This window comes from Oncorhynchus mykiss, chromosome 16 (assembly GCF_013265735.2).
Source record: "Oncorhynchus mykiss isolate Arlee chromosome 16, USDA_OmykA_1.1, whole genome shotgun sequence".
Lineage (NCBI taxonomy): Eukaryota > Metazoa > Chordata > Actinopteri > Salmoniformes > Salmonidae > Oncorhynchus > Oncorhynchus mykiss.
Genome location: NC_048580.1, coordinates 15,438,242 through 15,456,674, shown reverse-complemented (window position 1 = coordinate 15,456,674; position 18,433 = coordinate 15,438,242). Strand labels below are relative to the sequence as shown.

At 43.9% G+C, this 18,433-nt stretch overlaps 1 protein-coding gene across 1 annotated transcript; it reads left to right on the top strand.

Moving 5' to 3' along the window:
• Positions 1-253: 253 nt before the first annotated feature.
• On the top strand, positions 254-17,931 carry LOC110492840 (tyrosine-protein phosphatase non-receptor type 13-like). Its single transcript, XM_036945874.1, is given in 25 exon segments — positions 254-374; positions 721-884; positions 1,180-1,425; positions 1,903-2,081; positions 2,224-2,383; positions 3,275-3,346; positions 3,465-3,639; positions 3,791-3,926; positions 4,059-4,197; positions 4,400-4,552; positions 4,982-5,167; positions 6,144-6,303; positions 6,675-6,864; positions 7,292-7,389; positions 7,636-7,719; positions 7,813-7,920; positions 9,961-10,077; positions 12,181-12,359; positions 12,604-12,705; positions 15,243-15,336; positions 15,482-15,567; positions 16,056-16,245; positions 16,590-16,807; positions 17,106-17,172; positions 17,695-17,931. Coding segments are annotated over 25 exon segments (3,462 nt in total). The 3' UTR covers positions 17,733-17,931.
• The last annotated feature ends 502 nt before the right edge of the window (positions 17,932-18,433 follow it).

The following is an 18,433-nucleotide window of genomic DNA, read 5'->3' as shown; positions in this document are numbered from 1 at the left end:
AATAGAGTCTATAATAGAGAAGTAAAACACGTAATAATAAATACACAACGACTAACGAGCACTTGGCTATATGCAGGGTATCGGTACCTAGTCAATGTGAAGGGGTACGAGGTAATTGAGGTAGATACTGTACATATAACTAGGAATAAAGTTCGCTAGTACAGCGTTTGAACTTAAATAACAACAAATATCCCCCCCTCCCCCCCCCTTATATAATATATGACTGTATCTACTCATGGCTGTGTCCCCCAGGATGGGCACGTTCGTGACCCTGGCAGAGGTGCTGGAGGCCCGGGGGTCACCTCTGGAGGAGGATGAGGTGTGGCGTCTGCTTTTGGGCACCGCCGAGGCCTTAACGGACATCTCCCACAAAGGTACCTGGGCACATTTATATCCCATTGCTGACCCATGAAAATACCCACTGGCAGTTACTAAAAGGATCTTTAGGTCTTAAAGGGATTGCTCATGGCCCATTAAACATTTGTCCCATGTTTGCAGACCTCAAAAGTGGTCTAATATCCCATGACTTCTGTTGTTACATGCCTCTTTATGCATTAGAAGAAATAGGCCTCAAACCCGAAATGAATGGGAAAGATAGGCACCACCATATCATATCGTGCTCTACTTCTAACATCTGACAAACGTACCCTTTTGGAGTGAGTTATTCCTATAGCCATGCAGACATGCAAGTTAATAGTATGTCTTTTGTCTTGTTGTCAGGTCCTGGTAACATGTGCAGTGTACTGAGCCCCGGCTCTATGTTACTGTCAGCCAGTGGGAACCTTGCTTTTAAAAGCTGTGCCCGGTCTGGGGACCTGGGCTCCTTCACTGCTCCAGAGGTACAGGCTGGACATGCTGCCTCCAACAGGACAGCCTCAGAAAAGGTCATCAATAAATCCTGCTCTTAGAGTAATCATAATAATAATAGATGTAATGAAAAGCGCTATATAAAATACAAGTAGAATCTCGAAGTCTGCTAACATTTTTTTTACACATTTAAAAAAAAATGATGTAATTGTATATCACTACTAGCGTAGTTCCAGATCTGTCTGTGCTGTCTGGAAAACTCCTATGGTTATTGGCATGACATCTCCCCACTGTTTTGGTTCTTGGCTTTTGGTTTTACATGATTTCCTCTGGAAGGATTTTACTCATTTTTGTGTGTTGTTTTTTTTTCAGATGGTTGTATATTCCCTAGGAATGACCCTCTACTGGTCCGTTGATTATCAACTACCTCAAAACCAGCCCATTCAGCTGAGTGGCAAACTGAACAACCTGTTGCTGAGCATGTGTGAGGACACGGTCCAGAGACGAGCGGATCTCGTGACTGTGCTGGAGACCTGTGACCAGCACATCAAGACTGCTCAACTGCCCCCACCAGAGAAGCTCATCAAACAGCTAGTAGAAGATGTGTTTAGGGACTCTGTGAGTTCACCCACATTCCCTTTGGTTTATGAAATGCACCTCTAGTCAGTATAGGTATCACTGTACCTACCTGGCTGTTGTGTATGCAAAACCCTGGTCTACAGGTATACATTTGGCAGTCATACGTGAGTCATTATCTCTTCATTTTGTCCCTTTGTTATCGATACGCTGAAATTGAGATCGGTCTTGCCCAGTTTGGTATAGGCCTACACATAGGGCGGCGCACAATTGGCCCAGCATCGTCCGGGTTTGGCCGGTGTAGGCCGTCATTGTAAATAATAATTTGTTCTTAACTGACTTGCCTAATTAAATAAAGCGTCCGTTGAAGCGGTGGGGGAGACATGAAGTCATTAACTTGAGCTTTTAGCTCTGTATGTCTGTAGCTCTGAAGCTGGGTTTGTGACATATGGTTATTTTTAAGGATAGGTCAGTGCAACTTTTCTAATTCAGTAGCTGCAATTTTATTTGGTTTTCTAGGTCAATCATGTGTCTATGGCTGAGAATGGTCCTCAACTTACTGACCGGAGTCAGATGGTCAGAGAGAGGATTCACAGTTTCTCAGGAAGTGCCTCGTACCATAACTCTACCTGGGCGCTGAGAAACAGAAGCAACTCAACATTCCAAGTCGAGCTCAGCAGAGGGTAAGAACCTAGCCGGCGCCTTTCAAACAACAAAGGCTCATTTTGACCGTAATACACAAAGTATCAGCTTTACAAATGTGTTTTTTTTAAGGGATAGTTCACCCAACAGTCTGTGGACAATAAATTAAAGAATCCATGTATTCTTTTTTTCTTACAGAATTGCCCAGGGGCTACGTCACAGAGAGAGTTACTGCAGCTATCAATTCCGTAACCCCTGTAGTTCTTACCTGGATGGCTTTCGCCGAGGCAGCATCAGACCTATACCATATGTGTATCTGAACGAGTCCACTGTCAGTCTTAATGAAAAGAAAGCCAAGGTATGATATCATAGAGAGTCATGTGACATTTTGGGTTGAAATACCAGAAGATATAGTACATATATACAGTGTGTGTATATATGTGTGTGTGTGTGTGTGTGTGTGTGTGTGTGTGTGTGTGTGTGTGTGTGTGTGTGTGTGTGTGTGTGTGTGTGTGTGTGTGTGTGTGTGTGTGTGTGTATGTATATATATATGTGTATACAATTGTGGATTCGGCTATTTCAGCCACACCTGTTGCTGACAGGTGTATAAAATCGAGCACGCCGCCATGCAATTTCCATAGACAAACATTGGCAGTAGAATGGCCTTACTGAAGAGCTCAGTGACTTTCAATGTGGCACCATCATAGGATGCCACCTTTCCAACAAGTCGGTTTGTCAAATTTCTGCCCTGCTAGAACTGCCCTGGTCATCTGTAAGTGCTGTTATTGTGAAGTGGAAACGTCTAGGAGCAACAGTTTGGGGAAATGTCTTGTGGCAACAGTTTGGGGAAAGTAATTTCCTGTTTCAGCATGACAATGCCCCTGTGCACAAAGCAAGGTCCATACAGAAATGGTTTGTTGAGATTGGTGTGGAAGAACTTGACTGTTCTGTACAGAGCCCTGGCCTCAACCCCATCGAACACCATATGCGAGCCAGGCCTAATCGCCCAACATCAGTGCCCGACCTCACTAATGCTTTTGTGGCTGAATGGAAGCAAGTCCCCACAGCAATGTTCCAACATCTAGTGGAAAGCCTACCCAGAAGAGTGGAGGCTGTTATAGCAGCAATTGGGGGACCAACTCCATATTAATGCCCATGATTTTGGAATGAGATGTTCGACGAGCAGGTGTCCACATACTTTTTGTCACATAGTGTAGTTCTTAACGTTTCCCTCTTTTTTTATGTGCAGGATGTGGGTCCAGAGTTTTTTCGAATGTTAGATGAGCCACTGGTTGTCTTGGAGCTGCCCGGATCCATTGTTGTAATTATGACTTTTCATCATCAAGAACTCCATCATCAAATGCTTTTTTTTTTACATCATCCCAACTATCACCAGCCTGTCTATCTATTAATCACTATCTTTCTGTCTGCCAATCCAGTCAAAGAAAGGGAAGTCTCACTCCACTATGAGGGAGCTGAGTGTGGTCATGCCAAACGGACAGAGCATCCTGGTCAAGTGTGACGTCAAGTCAGGAGGAGGGGATGTCTTTGATATGATTGTTGCCCACTCCAACCTGATTGAACACTTCTACTTCGGCCTTGCTTACATTGATGGTAATTGACCAGGTTCACTAGTGTTTTTGTTTTGAATGGCTCTTGTCCGCTACCTGCTGATTTGTTGTTGTTTAACTACAGTTCTGAAAAAGTCTTTACATGGTTGATGTGTTAAACATGTCACTCTTTTTCATCTTGTCTCGGTTTTTAGATAATGAGTTTTTCTTCCTGGACAATGACACAAAGATATCCAAGGTTGCCCCCCATAGTTGGAAGAAAGTGCCTACGTCCACGTTTGTCCTTTTCTTCAGGGTCAAATTCTTCGTCCACGACATCGCTCTACTTTTGTAAGTACAGTACGACACATCCTCCTATATTCACACTGTGTCGTATTGAAGGACGACCTATAGAATCCATAGAGGTCAGGCAACATGGTCCACCGATTTCTCTATGTAAGCATATTCTGTTTTTTTTGGCAGGCACAAACTGACTCGTCACCAGTACTACCTACAGCTGAGGAAAGATATACTGGAGGACAGGTTGTCCTGCCATGAAGAGACAGGCCTATATCTGGGTGCCTTGGCTCTCCAAGCAGAGTATGGAGACTGCATGCCTGAGGTGTTTGCTACTTTTTATTTTAGTTATATGGTCATGAAGTATCTTTGATATGCTGTATCGCACATTTGTCACATGATTGGTCAAGGTCTAGGCGGATTGATCTGCATATTTAAGTATCAATTGCCTTGTTAGTATTTTGTAATATTAGCTCTGGAAATGTTATAGTTGAGTGATGACTAACTTTGTCTGATCTTTTCTAAAGGTTTATGGGAGGAACTACTATCGACCAGACCAGTACATTGCCAAGAGCGTCATGGAGAAAAGAGCCCTGCCTTACCTAAAGGAGGAGTTGCTACGGTTACATGCCAACAACTCCACGATGAGTACCGACGAGTCCGAGCTTGAGTTCCTCAAGGTAACATGAACCAATGAAAACTCTTCATAGAGTTCTACGTTTTATATCGTTATATTCATGTTATTAGTTTCATACTCAGTGGACTGATATTTGAATCATTACACCAAAAGGCTGTGGCACAGTGGATTAATGGTGAACAAATGGTAATATAGTATATTACATAAATGTTTGGCTTGTATTCTTAGCCCGTGTGGTAAACTTGCACATCGGCAGTTCCCGGTTTCCACTAGATTCCACAGCCACAAAGTCAAATATCATAAAAAATCATGAAAACAAAATGTGCTTCTTGGTCTTAATTTAAGGTTAGGGTTGGGCATAAGGTTAGGAGTGTAGTTAGGGTTAAAATAAAATGTAATAAAGAGACATTTATGACTTTGTGGCTGTGGAAGCTAGTGACGACCTAGTTCTAACATCTAACTTCCTCCCCAGGCCACCCAGCAGCTTCCTGAGTACGGTGTTCTGTTCTATCGCGTGGGGCGCGAGAAGAAGCCAGTCATCGGAGAGTTGATCCTCGGAGTGTGTGCCAGAGGAGTCATAGTGTATGAGGTTAAAGATAGCTCTCGCTCCACGAGTCAGACATTCCACTGGTGGGAAACAAACAGTATCTCCTCCTCTGTGAGTATTATGCTTTAGATAATGCATAACTCAGTTTTTAACATTTTAAAGTGGCACTCCAATCTCCTTTTCATCTCAAAAAAGAAAATCGGGTGTTAATCCTGATTTACTTAACAAAAGGCACATCTCAATAGGTGGTCCAGGTATCCTCATGACATGGCACAAGTGGGGAAGCCTTTCCTTTCTTTTTTACCCCTCTTTTATTAAAATATATTATTTTACCCCCTTTTTCTCCCCAATTTCGTGATATCCAAATGGTAGTTACAGTCTTGTCCCGTTGCTGCAACTCCAGTACGGACTTGGGAGAAGCGAAGGTCGAGAGCCGTGCGTCCTCCGAAACACGACCCTGCCAAGCCACACTGGTTCTTGACACACTGCTCTCTTAACCCACCGTACAACTGGCGACCGTGTCAGTGTGCATGCGCCCGGCTTGCCACAGGAGTCGCTAGAGCGCGATGGGACAAGGACATCCCGGCAAAGAAACAAGGAAACCCCTCCCCTAACCCGGACGAAGCTGGGCCAGTTGTGGTCCGCTTCATGGGTCTCCCGGTCGTGGCCGGCTGCGACACAGCCCGGGATCGAACCCCTCTGGGCTTTACCCTTTTGTTCTCTGTTGCTTCTCTATTGTTCTTCAAGCAAGGAGGGAGGCCGATGACATAACGGATTTCCATCAGACCAACTCTTTGAAGTTTGCAGTTGTGTTTAAAATGCACTATTATGCTCAATGTATTTTTTTGACCCTTTTAGTGTGTGTATTTACTGTGTTTATACTTGGGATATTAGTTTTCAGCAGTAAAAGTGTTTTCTTTTTTTATTCCCGGAGATTGATTTTAATAAAGGAAACTGAGGAATATTGAAAGTGAATATAGTTGACTATAAAGTGTTTGTTTAGTCAGTGAATTTTGTAGCGGTTGTTTTGTTGGATTGTTATGTCTGTAAATACCTTAACCCCTCCTCGCTCTCTGTCCCACCACAGTGCCGGAAATTTGTCATCGAGAGCAGAGGGAGCGCGAGAAAGCACACCTTTGTCACCGAGAGATCCAAGACCGCCACGTACCTGTGCAACCTCTGCTCTGCCCAGCACAAGTTTCACAATGAGATGAACTCTCGCCAGCTCGGACACAGTCTGGCCTCAGGTCAGAACATTTTATGATGACATCATAATTGGTAAAGTCACGTGGTCAAGAAAAAACTCCTGGCCCAAACCATAACCACTTCTACATTCCTGTAAATAGTGTCCCAGTGACAGCTTGTTCTGATTCTATACAGTTTGTGTCCTGTTCTTGGTGAATCATTTTTTGCCAGACCCTTCAGTCATATACAGTATATAGCTAATAAGCTATATATCTCGCTAATGTACCACGTGGGCTTATTGACAGGCCAAACAGAGAAACTTCTGGATCATTGGATTATAGCACAGTTATTGGATCTACATCTATCTTGATTTCATTATAGCCACCTTTGACCAACCTTGATTTGAACGAAAGAGCCCTTTTTTTCTTTCCAGAGGACAACATAGTGCAATATGCGGCAGTGTGTCAGGCACAGAACAGCCGGATGAACAGGAACTCTGAGACCGTACTGACAGACAGCGGTCTGACCACACCGCAGGACGGCTCCATGACCAAACTGTGTGATGACATCGCCGCCAAGATCGAGGCGCGGATCAAACAGCAGCGTGTCCTCCACGAGCAGGGGTAGGAGTGATGGAGAGCATACCCGCTGGGCACAGGCGCCAGTTCAACATCTATTTTTGAATTACATTTGGTTGACTTGTCAACTAACGTGACTTCAACGTGAAATCAACGAATGTCACCATGTCACTGGATTTAGGTTCAAATTTGGGTGAAGAAAATGACAAAATCCCTTTATGTTGATGACTTTATGCAAATTCACTTGGTTTCCCACGTTGATTTAACGTCATCACATTGAATTATTTTGTTGAAACGACATGGAAACAATGTTGATTCAACCAGTTTGTGCCCAGTGGGTAAAGTATCCTTCCCTGTATTGTCTCTGTCCATGTACACTACTGTACATTCCTTTGCATTTAATTTCTTGCACGTTGTAAGTATTTCTATTTCCCTGCATGTTGTAAGTCATTTCTCCCTGTATAATTTTCAGCAGAAGGAGGCCATTGCCTGGGAACCTGTCTCCAGCCCTGTCTCGTGGGTCTGGGAAGTGTGGGTCAGAGGTCAACCCCATGTCCTTAGCAGGCAGAGGTATGGATAGATGATCAGCTCCTAAGAAAATTAACCTCTTAACACTGGGTAATCAGGTACAGGATCAAGTGTTCACATTCTGGAAGCGTTCCAAATCCGAGCACCGTGCGTGCGGTAGACATCCTCGCAACCGTTGTAGTAGCCTGTCAGTATCATCCACAGAGATGGCATACGGGTTTCTTATGAGGTGCTGCGGTCAATGTACAGTAATGTGTTAAAAGGTAGCTGCGGTATTTCTGTCAACAGATGTTTTTGCCCAAATGAAGAGAGTCATACCAGAGAGAGAAGTCATTTGTGTGTGCCTAAAGAAAGACCCGAAGCTCGGCGTCGGTAAGTTCATTGCTTACAACATTTAGTCATGTATCCATTAATGGACTTGTTGTAGAATAGAACTAAAATGGAGAAGTACTTTTATCTATTCAGGTGTTGTGATAGTTGGAGAAGACACGGTGGGGAAGTATGACCTGGGTGTCTTCATAGCATCCATCGTGCGGGGAGGACCAGCGGATAAAGATGGCCGCATCAGACCAGGTAGGTGACTAGGTTTTATTTCTGGGCTCGTCTCCACAAAGCTCACACCGGATTATGACGCCTGGGCACATTGGTGAACAATAGCTTTGCATGCCAGGTTTATTTTTAAGTTCTCATGTGAGCTTTTTCTCTTGACACTGCCGGTTAATTAGTCATGACTAGGGCCCTATCTACACTCTTAGGAAAAAAATGGTGCCATCTAGAACCTTAAAGTGTTCTTCGGCTGTCCCCATAGGAGAACCATTTGAAGAACCCTTTTTGGTGGCAGGTAGAACCCTTTTGGTTCCAGGTAGAACCCTTTCTACAGGGGGTTCTACATGGAACCCTAAAGGGTTTTACCTGAAACCAAAAAGGGTTTTCCTATGGGGAAAGCCAAATAACCCCTTTGGAACTGTTTTTACTGAATGTAAAATCAGCAATAAAAGAAACGTCCTCACTGTCAACTACGTTTATTTTCAGCAAACTTAACAAGTGTAAATATTTGTATGATCATAACAAGATTCAACAACTGAGACATCTGAACAAGTTCCATAGACAAAATAAATGGAATAATGTGTCCCTGAACAAAGGGGGGGTCAAAATCAAAAGTAACAGTCAGTGTCTGGTGTGGCCACCAGCTGCATTAAGTACTGCAGTGCATCTCCTCCTCATGGACTGCACCAGATTTGCCAGTTCTTGCTGTGAGATGTTACCCCACTCTTCCACCAAGGTACCTGCAAGTTCCCGGACATTTCTGGGGGGAATGGCCCTAGCCCTCACCCTCCGATCCAACAGGTCCCAGGCGTGCTCAATGGGATTGAGTTCTGGGCTCTTCGCTGGCCATGGCAGAACACTGACATTCCTGTCTTGCAGGAAATCACACCCAGAACGAGCAGTATGACTCGTGGCATTGTCATGCTGGAGGCTCATGTCAGGATGAGCCTGCAGGAAGGGTACCACATGAGGGAGGAGGATGTCTTCCCTGTAACGCACATTGCCAGCAATGACAGCAAGCTCATTCCAATGATGCTGTGACACACCGCCCCAGACCATGACAGACCCTCCACCTCCAAATCGATCCCGCTCCAGAGTCCAGGCCTCGTTGTAACGCTTTGACGATAAACGCAAATCAGACCATCACCCCTGGCGAGACAAGACCGCGACTCGTCAGTGAAGAGCACTTTTTGCCAGTCCTGTCTGGTTCAGCAACGATGGGTTTGCCCATAGGTGACGTTGTTGCCGGTGATGTCTGGTGAGGACCTGCCTTACTACAGGCCTATAAGCCCTCAGTCCAGCCTCGCTCAGCCTATTGCGAACAGTCTGAGCACTGATGGAGGGATTGTACGTTCCTGGTGTAACTCGGGCAGTTGTTGTTGCCATCCTGTACCTCTCCCACAGGTGTGATGTTCAGATGTACCGATCCTGTGCAGGTGTTGTTACACGTGGTCTGCCACTGCAAGGACGATCAGCTGTCCGTCCTTTCTCTCTGTAGCGCTGTCTTAGGCGTCTCACAGTACGGACATTGCAATTTATTGCCCTGGCCACATCTGCAGTCCTCATGCCTCCTTGCAGCATGCCTAAGGCACGTTCACGCAGATGAGCAGGGACCCTGAGCATCTTTCTTTTGGTGTTTTTCAGAGTCAGTAGAAAGGCCTCTTTAGTGTCCTACGTTTTCATAACTGTGACCTTAATTGCCTACCGTCTGTAAGCTGTTAGTGTCTTAACTTCCGTTCCACAGGTGCATGTTCATTAATTGTTTACGGTTCATTGAACAAGCATGGGAAACAGTGTTGAAACCCTTTACAATGAAGATCTGTGAAGGTATTTGGGTTTTTACAAATTATTTTTGAAAGACAGGGTCCTGAAAAGGTGACGCTTCTTTTTTTGCTGAGTTTAGATGCAACTCCCAGTCTATTTTCGTATCCCCTATTTCTATGGTCTTTACAGATCTGAAGGAATTGGATAGGGGCTATGGGTAACTGTTGATTCTAAGACCAGGACTAGGTGGATACCAACAAAATGATTATTTATATGAAATGTTGTGGTGATGTTCTCCCTCAGGTGGGCGTCTGATCTCTCTGAACCACACCAGTCTGGAGGGCATGACCTTCAGTGAGGCTGCAGAGGTCATGCAGAACAGCCCACAGGAGGTCACACTCATCGTGACCCAGCCCAAAGGTACTGGAAGTGCGTATATACAGTACCAGTCAGTACCAGAGAATGCCAAGAGCGTGCAAAGCTGTCATCAAGGCAAAGGGTGGCTACTTTGAAGATTCTGAAATATATAAAATATTTTGATTTGTTTACACTTTTTTTTGGTTACTACATGATTCCATATGTGTTATTTCATCGTTGTGATATCTTCACTATTATTCTACAAAATAGTAAAAATAAAGAAAAACCCTGGAATGAGTTGGAGTGTCCGAACTTTTGACAGGTCCTATATACAGTGCCTTGCGAAAGTATCCGGCCCCCTTGAACTTTGCGACCTTTTGCCACATTTCAGGCTTCAAACATAAAGATATAAAACTGTATTTTTTGTGTGAAGAATCAACAACAAGTGGGACACAATCATGACGTGGAACGACATTTATTGGATATTTCAAACTTTTTTAACAAATCAAAAACTGAAAAATTGGGCGTGCAAAATTATTCAGCCCCTTTACTTTCAGTGCAGCAAACTCTCTCCAGAAGTTCAGTGAGGATCTTTGAATGATCCAATGTTGACCTAAATGACTAATGATGATAAATACAATCCACCTGTGTGTAATCAAGTCTCCGTATAAATGCACCTGCACTGTGATAGTCTCAGAGGTCCGTTAAAAGCGCAGAGAGCATCATGAAGAACAAGGAACACACCAGGCAGGTCCGAGATACTGTTGTGAAGAAGTTTAAAGCCGGATTTGGATACAAAAAGATTTCCCAAGCAATAAACATCCCAAGGAGCACTGTGCAAGCGATAATATTGAAATGGAAGGAGTATCAGACCACTGCAAATCTACCAAGACCTGGCCGTCCCTCTAAACTTTCAGCTCATACAAGGAGAAGACTGATCAGAGATGCAGCCAAGAGGCCCATGATCACTCTGGATGAACTGCAGAGATCTACAGCTGAGGTGGGAGATTCTGTCCATAGGACAACAATCAGTCGTATATTGCACAAATCTGGCCTTTATGGAAGAGTGGCAAGAAAGCCATTTCTTAAAGATATCCATAAAAAGTGTTGTTTAAAGTTTGCCACAAGCCACCTGGGAGACACACCAAACATGTGGAAGAAGGTGCTCTGGTCAGATGAAACCAAAATTGAACTTTTTGGCAACAATGCAAGACGTTATGTTTGGCGTAAAAGCAACACAGCTCATCACCCTGAACACACCATCCCCACTGTCAAACATGGTGGTGGCAGCATCATGGTTTGGGCCTGCTTTTCTTCAGCAGGGACAGGGAAGATGGTTAAAATTGATGGGAAGATGGATGGAGCCAAATACAGGACCATTCTGGAAGAAAACCTGATGGAGTCTGCAAAAAACCTGAGACTGGGACGGAGATTTGTCTTCCAACAAGACAATGATCCAAAACATAAAGCAAAATCTACAATGGAATGGTTCAAAAATAAACATATCCAGGTGTTAGAATGGCCAAGTCAAAGTCCAGACCTGAATCCAATCAAGAATCTGTGGAAAGAACTGAAAACTGCTGTTCACAAATGCTCTCCAAGCAAGGAGGAATGGGAAAAAATGTCAGTCTCTCGATGTGCAAAACTGATAGAGACATACCCCAAGCGACTTACAGCTGTAATCGCAGCAAAAGGTGACGCTACAAAGTATTAACTTAAGGGGATGAATAATTTTGCACGCCCAATTTTTCAGTTTTTGATTTGTTAAAAAAGTTTGAAATATCCAATAAATGTCGTTCCACTTCATGATTGTGTCCCACTTGTTGTTGATTCTTCACAAAAAAATACAGTTTTATATCTTTATGTTTGAAGTCTGAAATGTGGCAAAAGGTCGTACAGTTCAAGGGGGCCGAATACTTTCGCAAGGCACTGTATCTCTGCTCTGTTCAGGCTCATTTACTTTCCGTGATAAACTATATTTTAAGTCGACTGGCTTTTCAGCTAGATGTTTTAGTTAGAGCTCCAAATGGGAATTTACTTTTTCGTCCTCTCTGGATCTTCACTACATACATGGCTAGGCTTTCGTTATTAGTTGATAATTCCACATTTCAACTTTTATTACAATGTGGATTTTTTTGGTGTGTTTTTGTTGATGTTTCTTTACAGTTTCCTCGACACCCAACAACGTGAGATCTCCGCTATTGAAGACCTACGAGTCCCAGACCACTTTGAGGACTAACATGCGCTCTGGGGAGGACGACCTGGATGAGATCGTGTCTGTCATGTTGACCCCAAAGACTGGCAGTAGATTGCAACTCCCTGATGTACGCATCCTCAACGCTCAGGTAACCAATGGCTACTGACCATCATCTCCTCCATGTTAAGGACAATACTCTACATGTGCTAATATTGGGGAACAATTGTATTCATTTTGTACACAAACAAGACAACAAACATTAGCAATCAACTCTACATAATGTCAATTAAATCAACGAATAGAAACAAATACAATACAATCGTGCCTTTGTTGTGAATTGTATCATCCATCTTAATCTCATCATGAACTCTTATTCCCTATTAATTATCCAGGACTGCCGCTCCAGATCTCCTTCCACAAACTGCTTCAGGGGTGGTGAGATCTCTGTGGAGCTGAAGAAGAAAGCTGGAGTAGGTTTAGGGATCAGTATCGCTGTAAGTGAACTATTTCATGTCTAACTCCCTAGGACAGCGCTAGAAATGACTGTTATACACATGATATAACCTCACACTCCGGCCAGAGAGAACATTTCCCACCCAATACCCCAAGAGAGGGCCAGACAAGCTCCCATTTTTTCCTTAACATCTGATCTGAGATCAGTGATCTCACACCATTGTACGGAAGGGGTTTATTTTACTGGTCAGTGGTACTATAGGGAGATGGACCTACTGTACTTAAGTCTGGGATGGACAAATTAGTCTAGTCAGGAAGTCAGCTGCTTCTGTGTCTCTGGGTAGTAATCCTTTAGACCCCTGGGGTTAATCACCTTGGAGAGGGAGGAGCTGGAGCTGGACCCACTAGAGCCTGCAGCTTGGAGCCTGCCTGCTTACTGGACAGTACAGTAGGCTACGAGAGAGAGAGTGAGCAAGCGGGTGAGAGGGAGGGAGGGAAGGAGAGGGAGCAAGGGAGCGAAAGATCGAGAGAGGCAGAGAGAAAGGGAGCAGTAACAGCCTTCCGAGACGTCATTAAAATGCCTGTTAATTCTCACAGGGATTCGGATGATGTGAAGGTGGATCAGGGATGAAAGCATCCCACATCACACTCCTGGTGTGTCTGTTGGCAGACATTCTATTTGTTTACCCCCTATGTGTGAGAGACCTATGTGTGAGAGACAGAGCGATAGATTGTAAGATTGTATAAACATACTATATTCCTTTTAATCTTGATACATCCCTCTCACCTAGCAGCCTGAGGGCTCTATTTTCGCAATTGTCAAACTCACGCCCTATTAAAACCGGCGCTCTTCTGTTTTCAAACCGTATGGCAAGAATTGGTCATTTACATGTCTTATATGAGCTCGCTTGCGCAGAGGTGGGCGGGGTGTGTCCTTAAAAACGTGACCCAAAGTGCCAATTTCAGGCAGCGTTGGTGGGGATATTTAAGACCAACCAAAGCTGATCTTACCGGTAACGCGGTTGGTTTTGGCATGGATTTGGACAGCGGAAACGCAGCTTATCCAGCCGTGACGCCCACTGCCAAAATGCAAATGGAACAAGAGAGATGTGCTTTTTGTGCCCGTAAACCTCCCATTTAGTTTCATCTGATTGAAAAACCAATCATAACCTCCCCTCCTCTCAATGAAGACAATTTTCTTTTGTCCTGCCTAATGCATTTGCCAAGTAGGAAAGACGATTATAAAGGGTTTGACTCGTGAGACCACATACAGTCATTCTTAAATCACCAAAGCGTTATTAAAATGTTTTTTATTTGTACTATGTGGGGTTAGGGTTAGTTTGTACGTTATTTTAACCTGCTGTTTTTTTTGTTGCTTAAATAAGCCTCCCTGTATCCTACTGTATATGCCCATCATGGAACTAGACATGAGATGATCCGGTCACACTCGTATTTAGAAACATTTCAGTTATTTTCCTGTAACAATTGCTTGTTTTTCCATTTCATTTTTTATAAAAGCCCTTTAAGCTACACTTACCCTACTCGAACAAAAACTGGTTCAACAGCAATGTGTCTGCTGTCTTCCTGATCCTGGCAATGCATTAGTCAAGTACCCTATCCATACAAGGTTTCTAAGTGGTCTACTTGTGAGGCTTTTGCAGTATTCACCGTTCACATAAGCCAACCTGCCGTGCAAACTTTATTTCAAACTCCATTTTCAAAGAGCGCCTCTTGTCTTACCGAAGACGGGCTGCTCCAAACTTATTTAAGTCATTTAAGGCCCTATCAACGGTGTCTGGCTTATTGAGAACGTGCTCAACACGTGTAATACAATTTACGGTAGCCTAGGATGTTTTATTTCAGGGGAAAGTGCACCGCGTAAAGGCCTATACTCGTTAAGTCCAATTGCAACAATGTTGACTGTCTATGCTCCGAACATATTGAGCAAACATTGCATTTATTATTATTATTATTACTATTACTCATTACTGTAGCCTATGCTATTTAATAAACTGTATCGATCCACAATGAACCGGGAAGAGAATATTCCGTGCCCCCAGCCCGAATTACTGTTGATGACAACTCAAAGACCTTCAATAACCTACAGAACATGAGACAACAGCATGCAGTATTAACCCATGAAACACGTCGATTGGCCAGTGATTGACCAAGCCCTCGTCGATTGGCCAGAGATTGACCAAGTCACACCTATAATTTATTTATTCATCAAAACCCTGTCCTTTTGCGGCACCGCCAGCTATTGCGCTCATAATTCCCGCAGTGAAAATAGCACAAATATTCCCTACACCCTGAAACTGTAGCTCTACTGCCAGAGCTAAGATTTACCATGGCGTTCGGTTTGTTAAAGTAGAGCCCAGAGAGTAGGGACTTAGCAATTATATTAGCATGAAAAAAATATGGGGAATTAACCCTTTATGGTACATTGTCATATTAAGCCACTTCAGCAATTAGTCAGACATGCAAATGTTATTGATGGTGTACAGTATATTGATAAACTTACGTTTCAACCGAGACTGTCATGTTGTTGGATAATAACCTTGTGTTTCTGATTTGTCAGAGTGGTGTGAACACAGGCCTGCGTCATGGAGGTATCTACATCAAAAGCCTAGTCTGTGGAGGGGCTGCTGAGCAAGATGGCCGCATTCAGTCAGGTACAGTATAATGCTGAACAAGCGCTACTCTGTTACAGTAAAGCACCTGGAATAATAATGACATTTAGAAGAACATTATACTGGATTATTGCTGCACAAATTGAATTTAGATGAGTGAGATTTTGTGTGTGCTTGCATCTAACAGGTGACAGACTGCTGAAAGTTGATGGAATCAGGTTTCAAGGGTTCACATATCAGCAGGCTGTGGAATGTCTGGCAAAAACAGGAAAGGTAAAGGAACATCAATATCTCAGCTGTAACACCAGAGCAAGGCAACACCATCATCGTTTTGCCTCTGCGTTGGCCTTTAACCGAACTGTGTACAAAACTGAGTGCAAACAAACACTGACATGTTAACATGTGTTCTGATTATGTGCTGTTTATCTTGTGCAATGTGAATATACCTGTTTATATACAGTACACTCTTAGAACAAAAGGTGCTATCTAGAACCTAAAAGGGTTCTTTGGCTGATCTCATAAGAGAACCCTTTGAAGAACCCTTTTGGGTTCCATCTAGAACTATTTCCACAGATGGTTCTACCTGGACCCTAAAAGGGTTTTAACAGGAATCAAAAATGGTTCTCCTATGGGGACAGCCGGAGAACTGTTTTGGAAGCTTTTTTTCTAAGAGAGTAGTTTTAAAACTAGTTTCTGAAAGGTACAGACTAATGAGAAGCATTAACTGTTGTTTGTCTTTATGTAACCGTTTCCTGTCCAAGGTGGTGACCCTGGTCCTGGAGAGGGAGAACATGAACAGCCTGCCCTGGGTGTCTCTGAGCCCAGACACAGGGTGCCACCTCTCCCCTCAGAGTTCCCACCGGGACATCACCCAGAAGAGGAACAACAGCTGTCCTGCTGTCATCACCCCCTTCTTGGTCAAGCCCAAGGACTACAGCTTTGTGTCTGACGGTAAGGGATAGTATATCATCGACAAGGGAACTTTAGTGTAAGGGGAACACTGGCGCTTCGAGGGACTGAGCTCAGAAGCATTGTCCCTGACTGAAGAAGGGATTAGAAATCAGCCAGCCGAACAGGAGAAATATGACCAGCAGATGGTGTAAAAACAAGCAAGCACACCCACTGACAGGCAACTAAACCATCTTATCAGTATAGTGTGAGTGAATACAGTAGGTCTATTAGGCTTTTGTGAGAGAGAGTGTTACCTTTGACAGCTACCCAGTCTGGATCCACGGTCCAAGCCTCCCAAGGTGAACTCTGACACACTTCAATCCCCTAACCCCTCCACCCTACAGGGAACACTTTGGAGGTGACCTTGAATAAGAGGCTGAATGGCTTGGGCTTCAGCTTCCTGGTCCCTGAGCTCGAGTCCTTGAAAGGAGACTCGGGCAGTGGTCTTGTCCGGATCAAGAAGCTTTTCCCTGGCCAGCCAGCGGAAGAGAGTGGGCAGATCCAGGAGGGAGACGTCATCCTGGCAGTCAATGGAGAACCGCTGAAGGGATTGTCCTACCAGGTAAATATAGACGCAGACTGGTGTGACGTAATACGATTGTTCAACCGTAGCTCCAGGTGTGAATTGGCATGCTGTATATGGGGGTGGGTGGGAGCGTTGGAAGACAGAGATATTGTGGAAATGTTAGTGTGAGAGAGAGGGTTTTTGTTTCACTCCGTGTGATTGATCTGTTCAATATTTCTGTATCACCACTCATTATCTTATAGGCTTATAAGGCTTACTATACATTATTATGGCCATTTCTCAGTCCGTAATTGTGGATGTGACAGTGAGTGACGGTTGTCTCTCTGGCATGTAGAGGGTGGTCACGCTGCTGAGAGGCTCTCCTCCTGAAGTCCGGTTGTCTCTGTGCCGTCCTGCTCCAGGTAAACCCATATACATTCGGATGCAGGTTGATGTTTATTGCCATGAGTCTTGTCCTGGAGGAAGAACAGAGCGATTTTCTCTTAGATAGGCAAGCTGCAAAGTAGAAATTGGTTTTATTCATGAAAATTAAGACTAGCTTTTTAGTCTTAATTTAGGGTTAGGCATTAGAGTTAACAGTGTGGTCAAGGTTAGGCATTAGGGTTAACAGTGTGGTTAGGGTTAGGCATTAGGGTTAACAGTGTGGTTAGGTTTAAAATCAGATTTTATGACTTTGTGGCTGTGCCTCCAGAACAACATCCATGATGAAAAACACTAACCTGCTATCCGGACAACATAATCCAATTTACAGTTTTTCCTTTCACAAAGTAATGTCAGCATAGCTTTAATTCATTTAAATGTTACCTTTTTGTAAGACACATTTTCATCTTTCACACCTAACGAAGTTGTCTTTTTATGCAGAGGCTAACATCAAACTGCATGTACTTCTCATTCCTTCCCTTCCCATTTTGATATCTTCCAAGGAATTCTGCCTCCCATTGAAACGTTGTTTGGCACCTGAGTGATGTCACACCACAGTACGTGAGCACCAATGGGAGTTCAGGAATATACTTCCTGGAAGACAGAGAGGAGCTCTTCGAGGAGCAGGACAGGGGAAGATCTGTTCAGATGAAAGAGTAGGGCCGGGGGAGACGCCTGGCCCTCCCTACCTTGTAGCAGAGCCCTGGGCCTGACCTGACGGATTACAGAACCCACCTGGATGGTGGGTGGATGGGCAGTAACAGCACTGCAAGACATATCACAAGATACCTCATAATGTCAGATTCAGTTTAAAGACTGCAAAAATGTCACCTGAATATTTATGAAATTATTATTTTCAGCATCTCTGCGTTCTATGAGTCAGAGGGGTTGGATGAGTCGCCCCGCAGACAAGAACCAACTGTGTCATGTTACAACAGCCAGGAGGCACTGCTGAGGTCAACTCGTGTGAGGTGAAGAAAATGCTAAACGATGGAAATCTCTTGCTACTTAGGTAAATAATAGTTAGTTTAAAGTCTAGTGACATTAATGTTTGAAATATATGAAATATATATATTCGGATCAAGGCAATGACCTTTTCTCTTTTCCAAGATTCTGTTGAACACCAGAAGAGGCGAAAGAGTTGGTTGGACTGGGGGCGTGGGGGTTCTACAGTGTGAACCCTTGACGATAAGGAGAGAACTATTAAACAAGCTCAGTTGGTTTGAAGGTGAGGGGGACTGT